At 39.6% G+C, this 25,534-nt stretch overlaps 2 protein-coding genes and 1 pseudogene across 3 annotated transcripts; 1 reads left to right on the forward strand and 2 right to left on the reverse strand.

Moving 5' to 3' along the window:
- Positions 1-35: 35 nt before the first annotated feature.
- Positions 36-1,670, reverse strand: LOC149029919 (septum site-determining protein minD homolog, chloroplastic pseudogene; annotated as a pseudogene).
- A 3,151-nt stretch (positions 1,671-4,821) lies between these two features.
- On the forward strand, positions 4,822-7,353 carry LOC149029920 (uncharacterized). Of its 2 annotated transcripts, XM_089142241.1 has the most exons (3): positions 4,822-5,048; positions 5,756-5,824; positions 5,913-7,353. In XM_089142241.1, the coding sequence occupies exon 3, from the start codon at positions 6,332-6,334 to the stop codon at positions 6,983-6,985; it is 654 nt and encodes a 217-aa protein (XP_088998367.1). In that variant the 5' UTR covers positions 4,822-5,048; positions 5,756-5,824; positions 5,913-6,331; the 3' UTR covers positions 6,986-7,353. The 2 variants fall into 2 exon arrangements, with proteins under 2 accessions (XP_088998367.1, XP_088998368.1); XM_089142242.1 differs by lacking the exon at positions 5,756-5,824.
- Positions 7,354-12,116: 4,763 nt separating this feature from the next.
- Positions 12,117-25,474, reverse strand: LOC149029921 (deSI-like protein At4g17486). The gene is made up of 4 exons (XM_089142243.1): positions 24,923-25,474; positions 22,316-22,577; positions 13,971-14,038; positions 12,117-13,426 (listed from the first exon to the last, which is right to left on the reverse strand). Exons 1-4 carry the CDS (start codon positions 25,055-25,057, stop codon positions 13,154-13,156), a joined length of 738 nt encoding a protein of 245 aa, XP_088998369.1. The 5' UTR covers positions 25,058-25,474; the 3' UTR covers positions 12,117-13,153.
- Between the last annotated feature and the right edge of the window lie 60 nt (positions 25,475-25,534).

A 25,534-nucleotide genomic window follows, 5' to 3' on the forward strand; every position in this document is an offset into this window, starting at 1 on the left:
CCTAATTCTTAGAATGGTGGTTGCCGCAAAAGAAAATTTCACACCAGAATACCTTCACGGTAGGATATGTATATATGAGATATAAAGAAGGAAAAACTCCAAACAAGTTAGCTGTAATTGTGATACTGAAGCAAAAAATTGTGATACTGAAATGAAGGAAGGCACGGTTTATGTAATTTCTCAATTACAGCCCTTCATTTAAAACTCTTTCCGAAAAAGTTAGCTGGTGCCAAAATTCAGGCGTTTGAAATCACTGGAATGCCAAAAATTCAGTAATCTGAGAGCTCCAGTTGTTGTTTAGTTCAGTTGCTATCTGCTAACCTCCAAACAATGAGAAAAATCCACGCCTTTTGGGTTCCTCTTCCACCATTACAGCCGTCATGCTTTCCTGCTCAACAAGCCTCCATGCTGCTTGCTCAAATGCTAGTCCAGCCAATGTTGGCTGCGTATTCAACACAAGTGGGTAACCCCTATTTGAACTCCGAATTACCTCTGCATCATCTGGAATCGCTCCTAACAGAGGCAACCCCAACATTTCCTGAACATCCAGAATTGACATCATGTCCTCTCCTCTAATCAAATCCGTCCGAACACGGTTGACAATCATCTTTATGTTCTTGATTCCATCACATTCGAGCAAACCTGTAACTCGGTCAGCATCTCTCAAGCTGGAAATGTCAGGAGTGGTGACAAGGATAGCTTCATTGGCCGGAGTTATTGCAGTGATGAACCCAGCATCAATGCCGGCGGGACAATCGATAAGAATGAAATCTGGGGAACCTTCCAGCCGGCGTTTTAAGGCATCAACAACCCAGATGAGTGTTTTTCCGCCGAAACCCAGTGGAATCTTAGATCGAGGCTTCGAGATACAGAGAAGTTCAAAGTTTGACCAACGCTTGTCGCGGACTAAAGCCTGGTCAAGGCGGCAATCACCATTGAGAACCTCAATGGCAGTGTAATTGACTCGGTTTTCCAGGCCGAGGAGGAGATCGAGATTGCGGAGACCAACGTCGGCATCAATGGCGACCACAGAGAAGCCCAGACGAGCAAGGGAGAGACCGACATTGGCGGTAGTAGTGGTCTTGCCAACACCACCTTTGCCGGAGGTGATAACCACAACACGAGGAGTCTCACCGGTTAATTGAGGTTTCCTGTTCCATTGGAGGACCGATCGTATAACGTTGCCACCGTAACGAGTTCCATTCCTGAAGCTGGGTTTTGGGGCTTTCCCATTAAACAGTTTACCAGAGGTGAAGATTGAAGGACAGAATCTGTGAAAAGATGGATCAGGGCAAGTGGTGAACAATTGCAGAGAGGTCATGGCTGGGTAGAGAGAGCTAGATGGAGTTAACTTTTGATTTTGTTTTGATTTCTGAACCTGTCGAAGGTACCCAGTTCATATTCTACCAAATGGACCGACCCTATGAGATATATAATCAAACAGAGCCTCTATAAAAGAACTGAAAGGGGGGAAGAAACAAGAGAGAGAAGGGATTTCTCTATTACCAAAAAGCCCTTGTTAAGTATGGAAATGGCCCTAGTTCTCCTGCAAGTGCAAGTTACGGGAACTTCCATTTTCTCCTGGAATGTCGCCAACAAATGAAACTCAAAACCTCCCAATTCCACATTTCTCTGCCATTTTTTTGGTTTGGAACGGACCTCAGGAGTAGGTATGCTACTGCAAGAGTGCAAGGTATGAGAAAAGTCTTTTGATTCTGATTCTGCATGCACTCTTAGCTCATGGATTTCTTAAAATCGGATATATTTCTTTTGGGACCATTACATTGCTTTGGTGTTGTGTTGCGCCGTTGCCTTTGTTGGAATTGATTACTGGCAATATGATTTGAAAATAAACATGAACTAGGGAATAGAATATACTATATGGTCCTTGTTCTTATCCCAAATTTCTGAGGACCTGCCTGGCTCCAAACAGGGTGTCAAATCTAGATCTTACTTACAGGAGAATGCAAGAAAATTTTATTTTCTTTTTTACTTGCCTATATTCAATTTAGAGTTTGTTGAACTGAAAATTGTGTCCAAGCTCAGTTGATTTGTAAAATCAGCCTAAGAAATACTAAAAATGTTTCATGAAAATCCTTGGATTGCTCCCTGTAAGTTTAGACGTGTAAAAGAATTATGGAGCTGCTTTAACATGCTTTCTCATTCATGGATCTCATTAAAGTTTGATCCCAATTTGGAAGACCAAAGTGTTCACTCTTAAGGATAGTGCACCTTCAAGAGGTAAGAGCACGACAGCTTGTACATCATAAGTGAAACCACTGCATTATCAGTCGGAGGAGCTCTGCTTAAGCAAACGTATCTTGTCAGAAGAACATCTGAGTAATTATTCTGCTCTGCTCTTTGTAGTCTCCTGTGTTCTATAACAGTTGGTTCATTGTAGCAATAATATGAGTATATTTAATTGTGGGAACTCTCAGTTTCAGTCCCAAAGAAGCAAAATAATGATCTTGGGTATGGAGAGACTCCTAGTGAAAGGTGGATGTTCCTGTTTCCATGTTCTTCAGCGATTTATAGTTGAAGCAAATTTATAGAGATCCCATGCTAGAAACAATTCCTCGTCTGTGGCAAACCAATGCAGATGCCTGTGGATGGACACTCTCAAGTGGATCTTTTGGTTCCCGTGGATCAGAATATTCAACTTCAGTTGATGTTCTCTGAATAATTGAGAGATCCACTAGGATATACATATCAAAGTTTCTCAACCATCAAGGTCATGAGTGATGGAGTAGGATCTTCACATCATCACTTATGGTTGTCCTGGTACTAATTTTCTTTGAAACACAGTTGCAGAAAAAGATGAAAACAGATAATTGATCTGTACGATTCCGTCGATATGGATTCCAATATGACTTATCCAATCTTGATTGCCAAAGCCATGGATTAAAGCTTTGGACATTTCAGCAGTTATGTCCCTTCTCTGCGAAGGTGTGTTTGATCAACCTATTATGAGCTAAGATTCTCAATTGGAGGCTTAGAGGACTATGCTTCCTTCATATTTTTCTACGTCTCCACCATATATATGAGGGAGTTTACTTTGTCATTGCTTAGAAGTAGACCTCCCCTAAATATGTGGAGAATCAATACGAGGGGAACACAATCGTCTAACTACACCTCCCATATCATTGACTCTAGTAGCGTCCCGATAGTAAGTCCGTTGGGAAAGCATCAAAGTGTCATCAATTTTGACAAAAACCTGTAGTTCAAAGTTTGGGCCAAACCCATAAAACTGACCGGACAAGACAGAAGCAAGATTTAAAGTATTCAATAGTACGATATTGATATTTGGTCGATATGTATCCATATTAGATACAACTTATATGATACATTTTGACAGAACAAAAAGGATACAATAATGACAAGTAAAAATAATAACCAACTAGGTTGAACCATGGTCAGTTCGATTGCCTCGATCGGGGCGGTTTCCAGAGGTTAACCCATTGGTGAATTGAGCATAAAGGAACTCGGCGGTTATGTGAAGAAACATGATCCCTCCAAGTTCGAGATAGACAATCGTGCTTTATATGGAAATCACCATTAACTCAGTTTGAAGGCAAAAAGTCCTACGATCGGACAACTACAAATAAGACTTGTGAATTGATCCAAAGATAAAAAAAAAATAAAGCAAATTGCATTGGCACCCCAAAATATAGGCTTTAAAGCACTAACACCCCCACTTTATGTTTAAAAAGCACATAGATCCCCAAAATTGGATTTTCATTGGATATATTTGTTCCAATTTATTATTGAAAAAAGCTAAATCACAATTTATTTTTAAAAATATTCCTATAATAAATAGTGTCTGAAAAGGTTTTCAGGACAAATTGGATTAATATATCCAATGAAAATCCAATTTTGGAGTCTATGTGCTTTTTAAACATAAATTGAGGTGTCAGTGCTTTAAAGCCTCCATATTTTGGAATGCCAGTGCAATTTGCTCTAAAAAAAAAAGAGCAAACCTTATATAAATTGAAGCATAACAAAAAGGGAAGGTAATTGAATTGTCTCCCTCCATTAAATCTTTCAATTAAGATTTGCAATTTGCTAGAGCTCTTTGGTGGTGCTCTCATTGATTTAACAATTAGAGGTGGCTTCCTGACCGAAGAGTTGGCCTACATCTTACGTTCGTTTTACAGGTATTCAAAAATTAAACAATTTTCAGACACATCAAATACATATCCATGAGTTTTTCTATTAAATTACATAAATATACATTAACCAATATAATACAATACTTGGTAAGTGCCATAGTTTCTTAAAATCACCCAATCAAAAATAAATATCTATACCAAAAAAGAAAATAAATATGATATTTTAAACTTTTGTCAGTAGAGACTGAGATGGACTGTGATGTCCGAATCTTCCACCCGATTAGCGGTTGTTGATGTCCGCCGCCACCAAACCGTTAAACACTTAAACTCTTATCTACTTTTCTGGTTGTTGCTGGTTCCTTCCTGGCGATTAAGGCATAGAGCCGCAATACAGACACGTGTTTTCGATCTACAATTGAAAAGATCGGATGGCTGAGATCCAAGATAGTTGAGAGTGGGGCCCATTGATGGCCACTTTTTTAACATTTCATTATTTCCATAGTCCAGACAGAAGACCCGGAAGACCCGCAAGACCCGCTTCGAAGAAGACATGACCCGGACCCTGACCCATCGGGAGATAAAATGTCCTATTCTATCTTCGAGTGACATAAATACCCCTCCTACAAACCATCAAAAGACACAAATACCCTTCACCTTCGTTTCATGGAAAGAGGACTGTGGTGGCCCTTCTCTTCTTTTTATATCCTTTCTTCCTGTAGAAGCGTTTTCTCTCTCTGTTCGTCTTCGCACTGTTCTTTATTTCTCACTCTCTCCCTCTTCATCTCTGTGAGTGCTAGGCGAGGTAGTTAAGTTGCAGATCCTAACGCTTCACGTAACTAGACCTATTTATCTTTCTGCCTCTTTTTCTATCTATGCGTTGCAATTGAACATAAAGGCTGGGAATTCTTACTCTTTCCATCCCTGCTACCACGCTGCCAGGTGAGCATCCTATCTCCGGTGTTTTCTTTTTTCAATTGCAATCTGGTTAATGGGTTTGATCGGTTCCTGTTCTTTCTCTGATTTTGAGTAATTTTGTAGTTGGTATACTCTAATTCGATCTGTTAATTGGGTTAGCTTCATCATGTTGTTGTTTCTGTACCATCGATGTTACTTTTTAGCGGGTCGAGTCGAATTCCGATTTTTTTCATGGATCTGTGTTGGAAATTGGAAATTTGATACCGTAGAACAAAATTTGAGGCATAGACATTGGTTGGATTAGGGTTACGATATATTGAGCCATTCGTTGATCCTCCCTCACAATTCAGCGATCCCACGAGTTGTGGAATGGCTAGATTTTAACCATCTCGATTATAGTGTTTATTGTTCGGGCCGCAAGCCGCAACTCGCAACATGGGAATACTCCAATTTATGGGCATACTTGTTTCACCTTCCCAATTTGACTTTGCGAATTAGGGTTTGGGTGATTGAATTTTTGTGTAGAAACTAGTACCCTTTGTACAGTTTCTGGTTCGGAAATTTCCCAGTTCATGTTTCAATTGTGCTGGGTAACTTTGCCGTTCATCACTGCATGCTACCCAGGTTCTACGGTTGCGCAAATTGTGCATGTTGTCCCCGATCTGATATCTTATTTGCTCTTACCGTCTGTTTAGTTTTACTGATCCCTTTACTTGTGTTTTTTCTTTTAGTCTGGACTCTACCAATTGCCATTGAGGTCTTATAAGTGGGCTAGGGCTAGGGTTTGCTTTTCCACTCAGGTGCACAATCTGCTTCTCTGCTTCTCTGCTTCTTCTTTTTTCGTATCTTGCAGGGGTTAACAATTGTGTTTCTTAATTTTCATTGCAGTTAGAGAGGCCATGTGAGCTGCTTGATCTGAGTTGTGATTGTGAATTCTTCATTTTCGACCTTTTTGGTTGTTCTCTATTGGTTGCAAGATGGGTAAATGCAAAGGCTGTGGCAGAATGGTACCATGGGATGTGTCTGTGAATGCTTACCGTTTCACCCTTCTTCTGTCACCTGTAGTTTCTGTCTGGGAGTGCATCGTGCGTAAGATGAGATATTCATTTAGACCTGAGTGGGTGTAGGTTGGGCTTGTTGATCTTACATGGTATTCTCTTTACCTTGAAACTAACACATACAGTAGGTTTTCCCCCCTCTTCTTCTGTATGAAAATTTGTCACAGGGAAATGTATACTTCTAGCTGAGTTCTTTAGAAGAGAACTAGACAAGACAGGATTAATTGGTTGTAGGGAATTGTAGTGTTAATGGAAGATATGGCATGTGCTCAAGCTCCATCTGCTGTTAGGAAGGAAAAAAAGAAGCAGGGAAAAGATGAACTGGATCGACAAAAACAGGCTGAGAAGAAAAGGAGGCGCTTGGAGAAAGCTCTCGCTACTTCTGCTGCTATCCGGTCTGAGCTAGAGAAGAAGAAACAGAAAAAGATAGAAGAACAGAAACGCCTTGATGAAGAGGGTGCTGCAATAGCTGAGGCAGTTGCTTTGCATGTCCTCATAGGCGAAGACTCTGAAGATCAGTGTAAATTCAGGCTGAAAAAAGATGAACAGTTCAATCCATGGGATCATACATCCAACATTGGGCTCTTCATGGGAGGGCGGAAGGCATGCCTCCCTCATCAGGGCATATCAAAGCATTGTCTTGGAGGATTAGGGTGGGTACCTGATGCATATGGGTCTGGGTGTAGGTGGAGTGACTGGGGGGTTGATGGCTGGTCACTGTCACCCAAGGTTTTCGGTAGGGATCTTTATGCACCATATTTCTGTGAGATGGGGCAAGGAACAACTGAAATGTCTGCTGGAATTGTTGCGGCACAAGCAGTTTCATCACTTCAAATATCTGATGATTCATGTTCGGATACAATTGTCATAAATGGAATGGTAGGAAGTAAGGAGTATCAGTAATCATGGTCCTATCTCTGTAAGGAGCTTTGATCGTGGCTTCGAATAATGACTTTGTATATAGCATGGTGAATGTATCCTTGTTTGTTCGATGCAGGTGTGGTTTCGTCTATGCTGAATATCATTGTGGTGTTTGTCTTCTGAGTTTTTCTTCATTTTTGTTTCGAGTTCTCGTTTTCTGCCTGTAGGAGTCTAAGCTGTGTATTGCCATGTATTCTAGTTTTCTCAGTGTATAATGGATGGATGAGTAGTAGCACTTCCTGTGTTTTTGGTCTTTTAAGTTCTAAAGTTGATGTCCCGTTCTCCTTTTCTTTGGATTACTAGCTCACAAGCGCATTGTGCCAGAAAGGTCCAAAATTCCATGACTCAAGTACTTTGTTTTGGTATAAAGGTTAAGTTTTAATTTTTGTTAACTTAAAACCACGAGAAAATTGGCCAAAACAAAAAGTGGGGGGGGGGGGGGGGGGGATAACAACTGAAAAAGGGAGGGTGGTTTTTTTTAAAAAAAAAGGGAAAAGGATTCGGCATCTTTTTTCCCCATATCCCAACTACATGTTTACTTAAACTTGCATTGGATGAGGCCAAATCAAGGACCCATATGTGATCATATCCCAAAGTCAATGATTGAAACATTCACTTGTGAGATGCCACAAATGGAGCAAAAATCTGGAATATGACATCCTCTTTGCAACAACAATAAATCTGTTGGAAGTTTTTGGTGTAGAATTTTCCACGAGAAGTTGTTGATTTTTGGGGCTAAGGGGAGGTGCCACAGTCGCAACCAAATCTTATCCTCTAGAATTATTGCATCTGAGGTTGCTAGTTTGTATGTTGATTTAGTGCATCCCGTTTGCTATCGAAAACCAAAAAATTCTATTAGCTTGGTTTGTAACAAGGAGTTGGATTTCCAAAATTTGATTAGCAATTTCAGGTGACCACTAGTGTCTAACTTTCTCCTCCATCAAATGACCATTGAAGATGAAGTCCTCCACCAAAGATGGTGCAAGTTGTTGATTAGGAAATGAAGCCCGAGAAGGTTGAACATTAGGTATCAAAAAGTGGGACCAAGGATTGATATTTCTTCCATTCCCAACTTATTTGAAAAGTTCCTTAACAAGTAGATCTCTTGCCCAAATAATTGATTTCCATCCCCAAGAGTTAACAGGCTTTGCTTTTGCTTCCATAAACTCAACATTTTTTTAAATACTTTTCCATCATCACTTTGCTCCAAAGAGAAAGAGGAGTTGAGAGAAGTTCCGATGCTTTCCTAGCTAGAAAAAGCTTGATTCATTTTTCCAAAATCTCTAATGTTCAAGCCACGACACCACTTTGGTTGACAAATAGTTTCCCACTTGATGGTGTGTACTAGTGAGCCTTTTCCTTTTGACCAATAAAAGCTCCTTGTCATTGAGTTTAGATCCTATAAGACAACACTTAGGAGTTTGAAGCATGACATGAAGTGTAAAGGCATCACACTCACTGTAGCTTGAATCAAGACTGTTCTCCCAGCTGCCCGTAGGCATGTAGGTTTCCACCCTTGCAACCTTGAATTGACTCTTTGAATGAGGGTATCACAGTGATGCTTTTTCAATTTACCACTTACAAGTGGTGTGCCAAGATAGAGATCGAGCTCCAGGTGGGGGTTATATCGAAATGGGAAGGTAGCTCTCTTTTCACTGAAGAAGAAGTGCTTGGGCTATAATGGGATCTAGTTTTTGAAACATTGAGTTGCTACCGTGAGAAAGAACAATATCTCTAAATGATATTTTGAAACATAGCTGCTTCTTTATTGGTTGCTTGACCAATGAGTATTAGGTCATCGGCGAATGCCAGATGGGATATGCTTTCTCCTCCTCTAGAAAGCTTGATGTTTTTTATCTTCGTTTGCACTCTTGCCAATTCTAGGTGAGATGATAAAGTCTCTACACAAAGTACAAAATATAAGAGGAGAGAGGATCAACTTGGCTCAATCCCCTTGAAGGTGTGAAAAAATCTTGTGGGCAACCATTTAGGAAGATAAAGTACTATGTTGAGGTGATACAAAATATTATCCACAAGATCCATTTATCTAGAAAGCCGTAACTTCTGAAAGCTGCTTCAATGAAATTTCACTCGAGCCTATCATAGGCTTTCCTCATTTCAAGCTTGACTGCCATCAGTCCCTTCTTTCTTTTCCTATGCTGCTTGATTTTGTGCATCATTTCATAGCCTATTAATATGTTGTTTTGCATTTGTCTGCCCTTAATGAATCCATTATGATTAAAGGAAATGATCTTGGGCAGTAAAGATTTCTATCAAAGCAATATTGGTTTGATTGATAGAACTTGAGAAGGTACCTATTTGAAAGAAAGCCTGGAGAAAACTGATGACTTCCTCACCAATAGTATCCCAAGAGTTATGAAATAAATAAATAAAAAGAAGTAGAAAAACCATTGACCCTGGAGATTTGGATCCATGAAAAGGAATTGTTTGATTTCTTTCATTGGTTGTTGGGGCTGATGGCATTTGGGCATCCCTTTCTTCAATCCTCCCTCTAACAGTATCAAAGTAGCTAGCCAAAAGTGAAGGATTTGAGGTTGAATAAATGCCTTTGAAATGATCATTGAAGGCTGATGCAATCTGATCTTGATCTTGACAGGTGACGAAGAGTCCATCCTTATTAAGGCTTCTTATTTTATTCCTTGTTATGTGTTTCATAATCGCCAGGTGAAAGAAGTGGGTGTTCCTGTCTCCTTTTAGATTCCAGTTGGGTCTTGATTTTTGTTGCCATAAGGTTTCTTTTTGGTTTAGAACCAATCTCAACTTGGTAAAAAGAAGCTTTTCATGAATCTCCCACTCTTGATACGATCATGAAATCAACATTTCTATCTCAACCATAAAGCATCATTCAGTTGACAAGAGAAAATCACTTTGTTGCACTCATTTTCCATGGTTTGAAACTTTCATGGTGTTTCACCCAAAAAAAGGAAGAAAAAAAATCATGGTGTTGATTTGATAGAGATTCTTGTGCGAGTATCTAAGTGTCGTCCAGGGAGGTATGAGAATGCCAAAATTGCAAAAGTTGTAGGTGACAAATTCACTTTTGTTTGCATGATCTACTTCGGGATTTCTATCCAAATTGAATATTCTCATACTTTTGTTTTGGTAAAGTAATATTCGCATACTTTCATTTCGAAAAAAGGAGTGAACATTGTTGTGGGTTCAATCTTTTGATAAATCAAATATGAAGAATTATTTGTTTTTCTTCTACTAATAATTAAAAACCATGATAACTTTGTAATCATTTTTTAAAATTTGTAACTAGTTTTTCTTTTCTTTTCTTCTCTTTTCAGGTTCCAGCTCAATGCAATAGGATTAAGGATCTATAAGTTGGGGTGAAGCGGAAGGTTCTAATGAAGACTAATAGAAACTTCTAGGGGGTAGTTTTGAAGGCTTTGAAGTTTGTACATTGTGGGTTCTAAAGAAGAGTTATAGAGACTTGGTGGGGTTTTGAAACTGGCCATCCTAGAAGCCTAAAAATCTTAGAACAAGCCTAAAGCTACAACCCTACGGGAGAGAAACCCTGTTAATCACTTCCTTTTTCGTTTACTAGGTCTACCTCCCTGAAAATGGTACATTCTGTAGATCCACATGAGATCAAGCACTCTGAGGTGTAACCTGTTAGAACTGCAATTTCAGAAATCAAAATGATTTAATGCTACGTTAATAATCAATGAGGCTGGTTGTTTCGTGCTTGATCGTGGTGGCGGCTACTGATTAAAGCCCGCCAAATCGAGCAACCGAAGGTGCCGTTTCTCATGATGGAGTAGTGAGCGGGCTGAAGGTGTCCATGGAAGGTCTGCCTGAGCTGATTCAAACAGAGAAGTTTACTCGTATGATTATTCCACAGGCATTAGTGTAAATTGCTTATATTCACCTTGATCGGACAATTTGATTTTAGGAAAGCCGCCATGGATGCTTTGATGAAGGAAGTGAAAAACTGAAAATTAGATGCTTAGGTGAGTTTGCATTCCATTGGTAGAGGTTTTGTTATTTTTCAGTTTGCTTCCGAGAAGGACATGTCTCAATATGAAGATGTAGCCCTTGTTGGATTGCTTCGCTAGTGGTTTAGTTTCAATGTTGGAGGCCAGAATTTAATGTGAATACAGCCTAACCATTGACTAAATTAGTTTGGTTTTGTTTCACAAATCTTCCTTTTGGCATTTTCGAGTACTTTTTTCAATAGTAAAAGCAATAGGTCGTCCCACTCTTGATAACAGAACTAAACAAAGGTTTTTTGGTAGCATGTCCTAGTTATGCTTGTATCCTGGTTGAGGTGGAAAAGGGGGTGGAGCATGTGTTTGGAGTTCAAATCAGATGAATGGAACCTGACATTGGGAAGGTTTTCAGTTTTTTCCAATCTATCATACATATTGTGTATGAAGATGCCAATAAAATGTGTATCCCTTGCAAACGGTTTGAACGTATAACAACGCTATGTTGTACAAAAAGTCTAAGAATCCTATGCTAGAAGAGAAGTTGCCAGCGCTGGAGAAGACAACACAGGACAAGGTTTGGGAGGTCTTCTTAGGCATGGATAGGGAGGACTCCTCTTCGAATAAAACTCAGGAATTTTCTTAGGAGCATTTGTTGGAAACTCCAATTACTTTGAAATCTTTTGATGCACAGAAGCCATCTAATTCGTTTGGATCCCCACAAAGAAGAGTCTGTGGATGAAGTAGATTCTAGTGAATTAAATTTTATATAATGTGAAAAGTGCATAGGTGGGTGAGTTGTTGCCTAATGAAAAACCCACACTCCTCAAGATAAGGGGAGTCATAATTTGTTCTTTGCAGAAACTCTGATTCCCTTATTGCCTAATCTAAGGGAAGAAGTTAATATAATTGTCATGGACTCTAATAATTTACAAGAAAAGATGGATGCTAAAGTGAATTCTACAGTTTTAAATTTAAAAAATGCAGAAATTTTTGAAAATGATAAAGTGGTAGATACATTGCCAAAAAGGGGGCTCACACAAAGCAATTTGCACAAAATGATGATTCTCAAAATTCAGTTTATGAAGAGAACTTGGGAGTCTACCACATATTCAATTAAGGGGCCCACATGGAGGCTCATCTAGGGGTGTGAGTTACTCATTGATAAAATATCTCATGATTTGATCAAATGGTTTGGTCAGGTGTTGGGGTGAGGCCAAGACGCTCTAGTACAACTTATGAGATTAATTGGTGGAGTAAAAAAAATAGTGTAACTTGGTGCGAAGGAAAAAGAAGCAACTTTGTTCCATGGGTCTAAAGGAAGAAAATAAGTTCTCAAAAAGTAAGTGAAGGATAATTACTTTTGTAGCAATGAAAAAAATTAACTCGTTGGAGAGAGAGAAAACAATGGAATGAACAACCAAACTTACATTATTAGCTCTGGAGAGAGGTTTACTTATTTAAAGTTCTTTTAGAATGACACACTTTCAAAAGATTTACGGTTTGAAGTAGATGGCTGCAAATGTAATCTTTTACAGGAAGTTCACACAGCGTAGGGAACCAACCCAACCCAAGATTTGGAAACGCTGAAGATAGAATGCACGTTGCCAAGAATTCAAACAAAAAAATTTCCTATTTTAAGTATCTTTGAACAATTTTGCTGGTGTCATCCACACACAAAAAAGGAAAATGGAGACGATTTTGACGGCATGCCTTCCTAGCACGCACCGTTGCGGAAAGGCAATTCAAGTTTCTTACGGCCACCTTAATGAACAATCATGGCTGTATAAATCTCTCGAACCAAAGCAATTTGACAACAGAAGTACTATTCGAATCAACAGATTTGCAACACAAAAAACAAACACGTTTTTTCCTCTTCAGCCATAGAGACACCATGAGTGAAACGATCAGCATTTGGGAAGAAGGATTCCATGGAAAAAGCCTCTACCAGAGTGAGGACAGACAGGTACATGACAGCATGTCTATGCTCTTTAACTCCACTTCTCATCACTCACCATCGAATCAGCAACCCTATTTGGAGTGAAACCAAAAGCAATGAGGATGTAACATAACGCTGCATGATGGATGACCACCTAAATGTTTCAATGTCCCACTTCTCGACAGAGATGATTTCGTTGTAAAAGAAATCAAAATGTTACAGCACACTGCAGCAAATGATGCTACAGAAGCATCCTTCTCAAACATCACCCCTGGAATTCTGTTGTAATTGTTCGGTAGGTCGTTGCTGCTGTTGGGGAGTGTCTTCAGCCTGGCTTTCGAGTTCAGAATCTGAAGGTTTGTGGCCCACAGAAGAAACAAGATTTCTCAACCAACTGGCTTGGAATCTGGGGGAGCCTCCAGTGGAATTGCTTGGGGATTCCGGAGTAACAGGGGGGTTGGAGCCAATACCAGCTAGGAACCTGTATGCCACTCGGCTAGCAGATACAATCTCCGTCTTTGCTTGTCTAAACTGGACCCCAGAAAAACAAGCAGAGAAAATTCATCAGCCATGCCAAAGCTGGAAATGGGAGCAAAAAGTACATGAAAGTCAGCATATCATCACTTGCATTTAGCCTTCTCAAGATTCTCGTCTATGGACCATTCAGAATTCCAAACTTCAACGATCAACAATACAATCAAATTGTTATCAATGATGTTAATTTTCTACATACTCAAATCAGTTGCATTCTTATTCCATGACATTTCTAATCATTGAAAGAATTGCCAGTTCAGAAGTTACCATACTACAGCTACATGTGATAGTTCAGACTTGAAGGTCACAGGCTTGAACAGTCTCAAGGATGATATGAAAATTCCCCCATTCTGATGACCACTTATTATAATTTTGTCATTGACTCTCATAAATATGGAAGTCAATAAGTACATGCATTCCATGGTAAACAGCACCAACAGATTTGACCAGAAGAATATCCAAGGAATAGAATGAATTCAAGAGGAATGTCACATGCACACAGAGAAGGCTATCAACCAATAGAGAGAGGGGAGCATCTCACCCGTAATGCAGCATTTCCAGCTACTTCAGCAGCAGCATCACCAGCATTTGCAAAGCGGTTAACCCAAGCTGCAAAGACAAAATATATAATATAAGAACAAGGTCCATTCATGAAGTGCAAGAAATTTTATCAAAATCAGAGAAATTCTTGGATGAAAAGTATGTCATAAAGCTGATACTCTTATGCAGTGACTGCAGCAAACATCACTTAATTTTAAGATACCTTTAGGTCGTGCAGGAAAAAAAATCAACAAACAAGGTCTATTCAAGAAGTGCAAGAAATTTAATCAAAATCAGAAAAAATCTTGTATGAAAAGTATGTCATAAAGCTGATACTCTTATGCAGTGACTGCAGCAAACATCACTTAATTTGAAGATAAAACAAGGTCTAATCAAGAAGTGCAAGAAATTTAATCAAAATAAGAAAAATTCTTGTATGAAAAGTAAGTCATAGAGCTGATACTCATTATGCAGTGACTGCAGTAAACATCACTTAATTTGAAGATACCTGAGAAAAAACATATAACTATTGCGCTTTCATTACATCCAGATTAATAGATAGATAAGAAATGAAGTGTATCTAAGTCATGCAATGACTTGTGAAAGGAAAAGGTAAAGTTAAGCACGTTTCAAAGTAACTGCAGTTAATAAAATTAAATAACCATGAGAAGAATATCCCTTTCCAATTAGGAAATAATTGAAAATTTCCTAGGATAATCATGGGAATAAATTACCATCAAATACACAGTTCATATAACGATGTCATAAAACGGGAATTCGTTCTTTTTCAGTACATGATCTTAATAGATGTTCCTTCGCAATTATCTGCAGAAGCATCATTACCATGCCCAGGTTTTAGTCAAAAAGCCTATGGATTTGCAAAGATTAAACACAAATTGTTCACCAGAAGCATTGATTTCCTAGGTTTCCAGTTCTTTATTTTACACATATTCTTTAAAAGATTCTCTTAACAGTGCATTTGTTTGTGTAGTATGCCAGGTGTGTACTCATACTTCCCGTAAAGTTCACTAAAGAATCTAAGTTCATTTATCTATTATTTACCATTTTTTGTCTTTAAGCATGTGCAGGTATACTTGCTAAAATATTAACAATTAAGATGTCAATTATGTTGCAAACTTACTTTTTGTGCTTTTTTTTTTAAGAATCCTTCTTAGTATAACAAATATTTTTCAAGAGCAACTACTGTCCAGCCTTGTCCCAATTAAATTGAGCTGGCTGCAGGGATTCTTGCAAAAAGAATATTAATAATAACAGCAACAAGGAAAGAACATAACAAACTACAAGTGCACTCAAATCATATACAGACTACCTATGATAAGCGACATGGATCCTCGCCTCCCAATCAGGCATTTGAAGAACTCCATTTAAATAGCATTTGGAGAACTTTGTTGAACATGGCCATGCCATCTCAAATGACTTTCATGTGGCGTATCTTCTTTTTTTTTATGATTAAATAATTAAATTAAACACCAAGAAAATACGGAGGACGAAACAAAAAGGGGGGGGGGGGGGGATAGACAGAAGCCTAGCAGAAAAAACAAACTAGATGGCATTCCAAATCGTGTCTAAAGAGCGAGATTTGAAAGTCCATTTCCTAAGATTGTGTTCTCACAACAAGTGGTGGACAAAGGCACAAAAGACTAGCTTACCAATCCAGTCACAAATGGACGTGGTTTATCTTGAATCGGGCTACTCCTAAATCAGCTCAAATATTACCATTCCTAATATTTATCCCTTCTCAACATCCTCATCTCAACCGGTTGCTTTGGCATGAAGATCTATCTGCTCACTTCACGGTGCTTTGGCAACAAATTTCTTAGGTTACAAATAGTCATTCAATGCATCCCAATCAACAAAAAATATTTACTCTGAATATAACATTGACCATATGAGCACAGATACTCTCCTTGACATTACCCAGCAACTCATTAATAACCAACAAAATGGCTCAATGTGATCCCTCATGTAAGTCTACTCTGCTACTGTAGTTATTCCAGTTTATCTAACAGACCATTATATATGTACTTCACAAAGCCAAATGACCTCGGAAGCAACCCATAATCTGCTTTTTCTGCAAGAAGGATGATTTGATTTTTATTTTCAGTTTTTTTCTTTCTTGGTACAGGGAGGGGGTGGGGAGTTGCTCTGTAGCCATTTCCATCCGTTACCAGAGAACCACAACAGTCATTCTCCCATGATAAAAATAAGTGTCAATGTCATCTCCATCTTTTAGTCTGTCTAACCATTTACTCTTCATTTACTATAACATTGCTCATAAGCTTCAACAAATGGTAATTCATCTCTACCTTTTCATTCTATGGTGACATCAAATAGATGGGAATCAGATATAGACAACTGATGGCTACAACCAATTCGCACCAGCAATCATATCACCATGGTTCGTAGGGAAATCCCCTATCTTCCTCAAGCCATGGGAACCTTCTATGCCCTCCACAGGGTTGACTTCAGTGCTATTCCCCTGCAAAATAACCTTCCCGCTCTTCCCCTAGAATTTTGGAACCTCGAATGCCTCAGTCAAATCAGCTCTGCCATTGGGTGCCCTCTGCAAGCTGACCTGAAAACCCTCAATATGGAGCACCTTTCATATGCTCGCATGGGTTGATGTTCCTGCTGCCAAGGCACTCCCTGCCTTCATCCCCATTGAAGATGACAACGGTCTCCACTGTGACCAAATTATAGTGTATGACTAGGTTCTGCAAGGTGCAAGATTTGTTTGTCCTTTGGCCATAAAGCTTCCTTTTGTACCTCCGCCATGAAGTCTCCTCCTGTAGACTTCATTGCTGCAAACTCCATCATGGTGCTCTGCTTTCCCTTCCTGATGAGTGAATGGAGTTTCCAGCCACTTCCACTCTGCTGTCTCCGATCAATGCTCTTCAGCAAATCGTTGTTGAAGCCATCTCCACCACACCTTCAGCACCTAGTCTACAGGAGATAGCAATGGCCACTTGCAAAAGATCCGGTGTCCATGGTGGGAGATCTCGCTCTCACCACTTGAAAATACCGAGATCTCGGTCGAGATATACAAAATTTCGGGCATAAACTCGGTGGCCCATCTCGGTGAATTTTAGGGCCCCGGTTGGGTTGAACGCTAAAATTTGGTATTTAGCCTATTTAAGGCCTTTTGAACACACTGGTGGCCTTAGATTTGTGAGAAAATAACCCTAAGTATGTCTTCTAACTCGACCCTATGTGTAAAACCGAAATGATGTGAAATGCAAGGTTAGACAACATGTGATGTAGAGATATCAAGTAATTCAAGTTATCAACTTTCAAGTATCAAATACATTACATGTCAAACTATCAAAGAACTTAAATATTTTCAAAATTTTACAACCATAAGAAGTTTTAGAGTTTAGTAGATCATTTGTTTCCATGAAAGTGTAGATCAAAGCTAGTAGATCACCATATATTTATACTAGACTCACACACCCATTATAGAACATTCTACTTTAAAAAATTCAAATTTGGGGGAAAATCTTACCTTTGTTGAAGATCTAGTTGAAATAGGCTTGAATGATGATAATCTGATGTTGTAGATGTGTTAAGGATGTTTAGAAGTTGAATCCCCAACAAATTCCAGCCAAAAATCAAGTTTCTGGCAAGTTTTGAGGGTTGCAGTGAGAGAGAGGCAAGATATGCCTCTCTCGAGCGAGATAAGGGGTTTTAAAACCCCCTAAACCGGGTGGTTCAACCAGAGATGGCAAGATCTTGCCGAGATATGGCGAGATCTCCCATCTCTTAGATATCGTCTCTCCTCTCGTCTCACTATCCCAAAATTGCGAGATATCTCCCAAGATCTCGTGAGATCTCCCACCATGCCGGTGTCTGCTTTGGTGAACCCGCCTCAGCCTGACCCTTCCCAACCGCATAGATGCAAACCGTGATTCCTGCCTCAACTCAGATTGAGGTTCCCGCTGGCAATGATGGCTCCTCTGTTGACACTGCCTCCTTTGCTCCCACCGTACCCAGCACTGCCTCCTTGCCCAATATGGCCTCTGCACTCTGTATTTTTAACCCTTATCTTGATGTTTTCATCGTTTCAAAAACCTCACCTCCCTAGCCTAGCATTAACCCTGCAAGATCCATCTTGTCCCCATCGTTCGGTCATTGAGGCAAGCCTCCCTTCTACCATCAATGCTACTGTTGGCCCTTCAATAGATGCTACTGCTACCGCTGCCCCCTTTCTCTCTCCTCTGTTTCCCCTATAGGCCTCTCCCTTTGGTGCTCTCATTGTCCCCAATATTCCTCCCTTGGGTGGTCCCCCCTTGGTTCAACTCTACTTTAGGCCTCCTCTCTGTTCACTCTTTCTAACTAGCCAGACCACTTGGTCCTCTCCCTTCCCTACCCCTCTTCTAGGCCAATGGGCCCTTTGCTGGGCAGCCCATCCTCCTCCCAGCCCAGGTTCCCCTACTATTCTAATTCCTTCAGACCTATCCCACTTATTAACCCAACCCCATGGCCCACCCTGTTAGCCCAGCCACCTAAACACATATCTTCTCTAGAGCCTCCCCTCACTTCTCTCGACTGGCCTTCTCACCAGCGCATCCCTCAATCCCCTCTCCTCCCCTCTGGATCTTCTTCTCCTCCCTCCTTCCCCTGCCCCCCTCTCGACCCCCCTTCCTCCCTAGACACATCTCTTCTATGGACCCTTCCCTCACTTCTCTCGACTGGCCTTCTCACCAGCCCATGCCTCAATCCCCTCTCCAACCCTCAGGATCCTCTTCTCCTCCCTCCTTCCCTGACTCCCTCTTGGACCCCCCTTCACGAGGTCCACCCCGCCCCTGTGTTATTTCACTCCTTCCCCTTCCCCTCGTCACTTCCAAGTTCTTTGTCTTCTGATCATGAGGCTTGTAGAAGGAGCAATCATGCCAACAAAAGGCAGCATCAAATTAGTGAAGACTTTATTGTTGATTTCAAGTCGTTGTGAAATAATAAGAAAACGAAAAAATCTAAAAAATAAGTGTTGTCTCACGTGGTTAGTTTGCATTCCTTGTTGCTCATAGGTGGTTGCTAGGCTCGATGCCTTTTGGTTGCCTTTTGGTCGCGTGGTTAGTTTGCTTGTTGTTAAAAAATCACACCAATTACCTTTTCATTCTTGCTCCACTATTACTACTGCTCCTCTACAATTAGTTTACTCTGACTTGTGGGGGGCCTTCCTCTGTTCTCTCTACTGAAGGCCATCGTTATTATGTTTCCTTTGTGGATGATTTTACCCGATTCACATGGCTTTACACCATTGCTAAAAAGTCTGATGCTCTTCAGATTTTTCAAATTTTTAAAGCTCTTGCTGAAAACAAATTTTCTTGCTCTCTTAAAAGTTTTCAATCTGACTGGGGTGGGGAATTTAGGAGCTTCACTACTTTTCTACAGTCTTGTGGTATTATTCATCATTTGTCATGTCCTCACACATCTGAACAAAATGGCCGTGTTGAACGTAAACATCGTCATATTGTCGAAATGGGTCTTTCTTTGCTTGCTCATTCTGGTTTGCCATTGAAATTCTGGTCTGAGGCTTTTTCTACTGTTATCTTCATTATTAATTGCCTACCTACAACTACTTTAAATTCTGACACTCCTTTTCATAAACTTTTTAATCGACATCCTGATTATACCTTTCTTAAAGTGTTTGGATGTCGTTGCTTTCCATTCTTAAGACCTTTTCATAAACACAAACTTGATTTTAGGTCTTCTGCATCTATCTTTCTCGGCTACAGTCCTAAACATCATGGGTATAAATGTTTGTCTTTATCAACTGGAAAGGTTGTCATTTCTCGTCATGTTATTTTTTATGAATCTTCTTTTCCATTTCATTCAATGCCTTCTCCTGTTTCCACTTCTTCCTTATCACAATCTCCTTCATATGTTTCTTGTCCTTCTTTACCTGCACATATGGTTTTAAACTCAGTTCACATATGGGCCTACTAATGACGTTTTACATGTTGGGCTTGCTAGACATCCTACTGTTTTTGTTAATGGGCCCTATTCTTTTGGTCATATTGATGTAACTCAAACAGGGACTGTCGATGAACATTTACCAGGGACTGTTTCAATTAATAAGGTTTTTTATTCAAATAGGTTTGCTGCCAGTTCACATCCTATTATGATATCCAAACATCCTATGGTGACTCGTTCTATGGATGGGACCCGCATTCCCAAAATACCTAAGAGTTACTATGCTTCTCGGTATCCTATTCCTCTTGCTCTTTTTACTCATCTCTCATCTGAGGACGAACCAACTTGTTATAGTCAAGCATCTAAATCACTTGTCTGGCGTACTGCCATGGATACTGAGTTTAATGCTCTTTTGTCCAACACTTGGGTTCTTACCCCTCCACCATTGGATCGTCGATTAATAGGATGTAAGTGGCTTTATCGTGTTAAACATAAGGCTAATGGGACCATAGAACATCACAAGGCTCGTCTAGTAGCTAAAGGATATACACAAGAATACGGGTTGGATTATGACGAAACTTTCGGTCTTGTGGTAAAACCCACTACCATTCGCATTATTCTTGCCTTGGCTGTCTCTTCCAAATGGCCTATTCGTCAGCTTGATGTCAACAATGCTTTTCTCAATGGTAACCTCACTGAAGAAATCTATATGCACCAATCGCCAGGGTATGTGGACTCTCGATATCCTTCTTATGTTTGCAAACTGCAGAAATCCCTTTATGGCCTCAAACAGGCGCCAAGGGCATGGTTTCAACGTCTTAGTACTTTTCTTCTCCAACATGGATTTGATGGTTCTAAAACCGATTCCTCATTATTCATTCAGCATCACCCTACATCAACTTTGTATGTTCTTGTTTACGTTAATGATATACTCATTATTGGGCCCTCTTCACATGCTATTGATGCTTTACTATCCACTTTGGCATCTGAATTTGCTCTCAAAGACTTAGGTCCCGCTCGGTATTTTTTGGGAGTTGAGCTCATTCCTCTCAAAAATGGGATTCTCTTATCTCAACAAAAATATATTACTACACTTTTGAACCGAGCTGGCTTATTGGATGCAAAGCCTATTTCCACTCCTATGAACTCCTCTCTTCACTTCTCAAATATGTCTGCTAGACCAATGGCTGATCCCACACTATATTGGAGTTTGGTTGGTGGTCTTCAATATGTTACTCTTACTCGACCTGACTTATCCTATTCTATGAATAAGCTCTATCAATTTTTGGCCTCTCCTCAGGAGGTTCATTGGGTAGTTCTTAAAAGATTGATGCGTTACTTGAAGGGTACTCTGTTGTTTGGTCTTCATCTCACGCCATCTTCTTCTACTTCTTTGGAGGCCTACTCTGATGCTGATTGGGCTGGTTGCCCTGTTGATCGAAAATCGCAGAGTGGTTATCTTATTTAGTTCCAATCTTATTTCTTGGCAATCCAAGAAACAATCTACTGTTGCTCATTCTAGCACTGAGAGTGAATATCGTGCTTTAGCCCTCGCCACTACTGAGCTTACCTGGATTTTGTCTCTTCTAGGGGAATTGGGGATCTCCCAAGTATCTCCTCCGGTCTTATGGTGTGATAATATTGGTGCCCTCTATTTGACGGCAAACCCTATTTTTCATGCTCGAACGAAGCACACTGAGGTTGATTTTCACTTTGTTCGTGATAAGGTTGCTAAACATGATCTTTGTGTTCGTTATGTCTCTACAAGTGATCAACTTGCTGATATTCTCACTAAAGCTCTCTCCTCCGCTCGTTTTGGTATTCTACGATCCAAACTCAAGGTTCTTGGGGGACCCTTGACTTTGAGGGAGGGTGTTAGAGTGTAGCACATGTGTATTGTTTTTCATATATTGTACTGTTGTCATATTCTATAAATATAAGATTGTGCTCTCATATTGAGATCAAGGATTTCAGTCATTTAATACTTGTTTATTGAGCCATTTGGTTTGCTTTGTTTGGGTTTTGCCCCTTGTACTCTTGTATTTTATTTTTCTCTTCTATAATGAATTTATTTATTCATCCCCCCCCCCCCCCCCCCAAAAAAAAAATCATCAATTACAGGTCTGCGAGCTTAGCACAATACAATATCACCAGCTCAGATAAGCAGCTGCTGTTACATGATGAAGCAGCGTCAATTGTAAAGTTTGGAGGATTCAATGCAGTGATGAAACTTTCCATGTCCTTGTACAAACAATTCCTTGGATAATCGTGCTTAGCACACCATAGCATCACCAATTGTGTGATATATAATATATTGAGTTATAAACTTGACTACATATGAAGTTGATATTTTCCCAAGCAAGATCCATGGATAAAAGACAAACAAAAGAAAAATAAAACAAGAAGTGTTACCTGGAAGTTTTGGCACACCAATCCTTTCACAGAACTCATCACAGAAGTGATTACAGTTTTTCGATAATAGATCATATGAGTCTCCAGGCCACTCTCTGCTGAGTTCCCGCAGAACCTGGTTCACCTTGAAGACGGGAAAGTTTGTCTTTCCAAGGACAATGCGTTCACGATATGAATACATTGGATTTTTACCATGAGGACAACTAAAAACTCCTGAGCCATACTCACAAAACCCAAATGACCATTCCTCATCTCCGTGAACCTGCATGTGGAGTCATTTTAAAAGAGAAACCTTTACAAAACATCATGTATCCATGAGACCAACTGACACATAACCCAAAAACCAGGGAAGGTAACCAATAGAGCAAAACTTACAAAGCGGGGTGGAGAGGTGGGTTGTGTTTAATACAAGAAATACATACACTAGTGTATCCTAGAGAATGGGACCCAGGGGATTATTAACCCAATAAAATCTCTCTGCAGTTAAATTTCAAATTTCACTTCATGAATTCACATTACTACAATTTTGGGCTCTATCGTAAGGGAATCAAGACCTATCAAATTTTTATAGCTCCAGTGTCATATGAGAGGTGAAAGATCTTCAGTTGAAGACTAAATATCTCCAAAATCTATTAGATTTTAAATGTTATGGTCAACATACTCACAAAATACTTCTATGATACTGTTAATCCATCATTTCGTGAAATGCCTATGACAAGGTTACTTGAGTTTTATTTTTGCATTACCTTGGTGCAGAGGTGAAGGCTGCTCCATTGTGACCAAGAGGTCACACGTTCAACTTTCTAGAAACAGCCTCTCCGTGAAATGGGAGTAAGTCTGTGTAAATTTTGATCCTCCCCAGACATGCATATCACAAGCCTTCTACACTAGATACACCCTTTTTTAATGAATAATATTTCTCAATTTTTGAGGTTTGGTTTGTGAAACATTATTCTTCTATTAAACAAATCTGTTAATCTTGACAGATTAACCACATGCAAGAGGTTATAGGTTGTTGTACAAGATATGTCAGTGTGTAGCGCCAGATATGCAGGAGAAGGTGAAGCCAAGAGAGCAGGATGGGAAGTGGATCCATCTACAAGACCAAGCAGACTGTAGCCACACGAAAGAAGAATAAACTGTGTATTCCAAAGCATGTATTTTGTAGATGTACATTTCAGCGACAGCTAAGGAGAGACAAATGAAGAATCTGAAGAAAAACCAGAAAGAGAGCTCATGGAAGAAGACACCATGGAAGAATAAAGAACAGCTCAGACGAAAAAAGAAAAGGCTCCTGTTACAATGTGAAACAATATTCTTCTCATCAAATGAATTTTGACAGATAAACCATATGGAAGTGGTTATAGGTTGTTGTACAAGATATGATACAGTGCAGCGCACCACAGATACCTAAGGTGACTCTTCATTAACACGGTCCAATCTTGCTGAAGAGTAAGGGAGCTGAGATGCCAAGAGTGTGTCTGGATTTTATCTAATAAGCAAATCTATTAACTGATCTTTGTTTCCAACTTTTTCCATTGTTCTCATTTTTGTTCTAATAAGAAAAACCCTATCATACTGCAAACCCTGTACATTTTACGCTGTTCTCCATGAAACTTGTGCAGCAACCCAGATTTAAGATTCCATACAGCCTACACTATATGCAAAGATCTGCCTAAGATGATGGAATTGGGGGGAATTTGTGCAGGGTGTCCACATATAAACTATTTTTGAAAGATAACGGGAAACTGAATTTGATCATTTTACCAGAGAGAAATTTTCTCCAAATACCTGAGGCTTTGGCCTTTTCAAGATCTTGAAATAAGTGCAATAAGTTCAAGTTAAAGACAACAGACAAGATGGGAGGTCCGATTATACGATTCAAAAGTCCAAAGTAAATTTTAGTGTTGCATGTCAAAGGTGTAGCTTTAAATGAATCGAAGAAAGTAGTGACTGCAGGTTTCCAGATTAACAGAGGATATGACAAAAGTCTGGATGGTCTTCTTAAGTTCTTAACCTCAGACGTACATAGGGCTGGCCCTTTTCCAGAAGTCTTGAATATTCAATGCAACATTTCCTATCATTTATTTCAGGACTAAGAATAAAAATATTATGTTGAAGTCGTCATACCATTGGCCATTTCAGCTTGGATGTTCATCTCCTTCCTAAAGTTTTTGGCATATAAAGGAAGACTTGAAGGAGTTTATAAGGAAGACAAAATTGAAAACAGGAAAACTTCTTTCGTGAATGCTGATCCTAAACATTAGGGACTTCTCTAAAAATGCCATACAACATTCTCTAGAAAAATACCGACTCTAAACATGAAAATTGAGCTTCTGCAGGTTCAACGCGAAATACTCTAATAGTCTCGTATGGTTTTCATTTAACGACCACATCCAGAATCTATAGATCCTTCAGTGATTTTATTAACATTAAAATAAAAAATTTGTATATTCACAGATCTGTCGATAGGAAACAATATTGGAACTATCGCAAGTAGAACTTGTGACGAACAGCAGCAATAACAAGTTCTCCGTAACGACAAAGTTTTGGATCCAACCAAGCGCACATTCCAGAAATTACAAGAAAGAACAAAAAATAACTAACCTGAACTGCGCTATGGAAGATGCCTCCCAAACCTATCCCGTCCTTGAAGATCTTGTTGATGTGCATTATGGTGTTGTTTGTCTTTTCAGAACCACTGTTGGTGACATCGTAAACATGGAGGATCACTTCCGTCATCTTCAAAGCCAAACACCCTATCTCTCACTTACTCTCGCTCTGAGATTCTAATCTTGAAACCCTAAAGGCTTCAAAGGGTCCCCTCACCCCTGTAAAACTTGTTGTTACATGGCATCTTTTGTATTATTCGATACAAATCACTCCAAACTCCAATAAACACCGTCACCACCAACGATATCGATTAAAGGCGATTACCAATATGAATTACCAAATTCTAACTGAAATCTTGAAAAGAAAAAAGGAAAAGCGCCACCTCCAGTCCTCGGCGGCTCCACCACCACTACCACCGTGACCCCCTGATTATCCTCCTTTTTTCGCTGTCGCTTCTTGTCTCTGCTATTGTTTCCTGGTTACGATTTTGCTGCTCTCAATAAACCATAATCACATTCTCATTTCCACACAGTAGTTTAAACTTTAAAGCTGATTTCGATTCTTCAACTTTATATTTAAAATGTTGTTAACAAGAGTTTCGGTTAT

This window comes from Hakea prostrata, chromosome 1, assembly GCF_041222555.1.
Source record: "Hakea prostrata isolate BN-2017 chromosome 1, UWA_Hpros_2, whole genome shotgun sequence".
Taxonomy (NCBI): Eukaryota; Viridiplantae; Streptophyta; class Magnoliopsida; order Proteales; family Proteaceae; genus Hakea; species Hakea prostrata.

Bases quoted from the DNA above. Each gene is read 5' to 3' on its own strand.
- LOC149029920 (XM_089142241.1), top strand. From the start codon at position 6,332: ATGGAAGATATGGCATGTGCTCAAGCTCCATCTGCTGTTAGGAAGGAA.
- LOC149029921 (XM_089142243.1), bottom strand. From the start codon at position 25,057: ATGACGGAAGTGATCCTCCATGTTTACGATGTCACCAACAGTGGTTCT. The intron at 14,039-22,315 runs GTAACACTTCTT...TTGTCTTTGCAG, and splicing joins TGGTGTGCCAAAACTTCCAG to CTTGGGTTAACCGCTTTGCA. The intron at 13,427-13,970 runs GTGAGATGCTCC...TCTGGGGTCCAG, and splicing joins CTGGAAATGCTGCATTACGG to TTTAGACAAGCAAAGACGGA.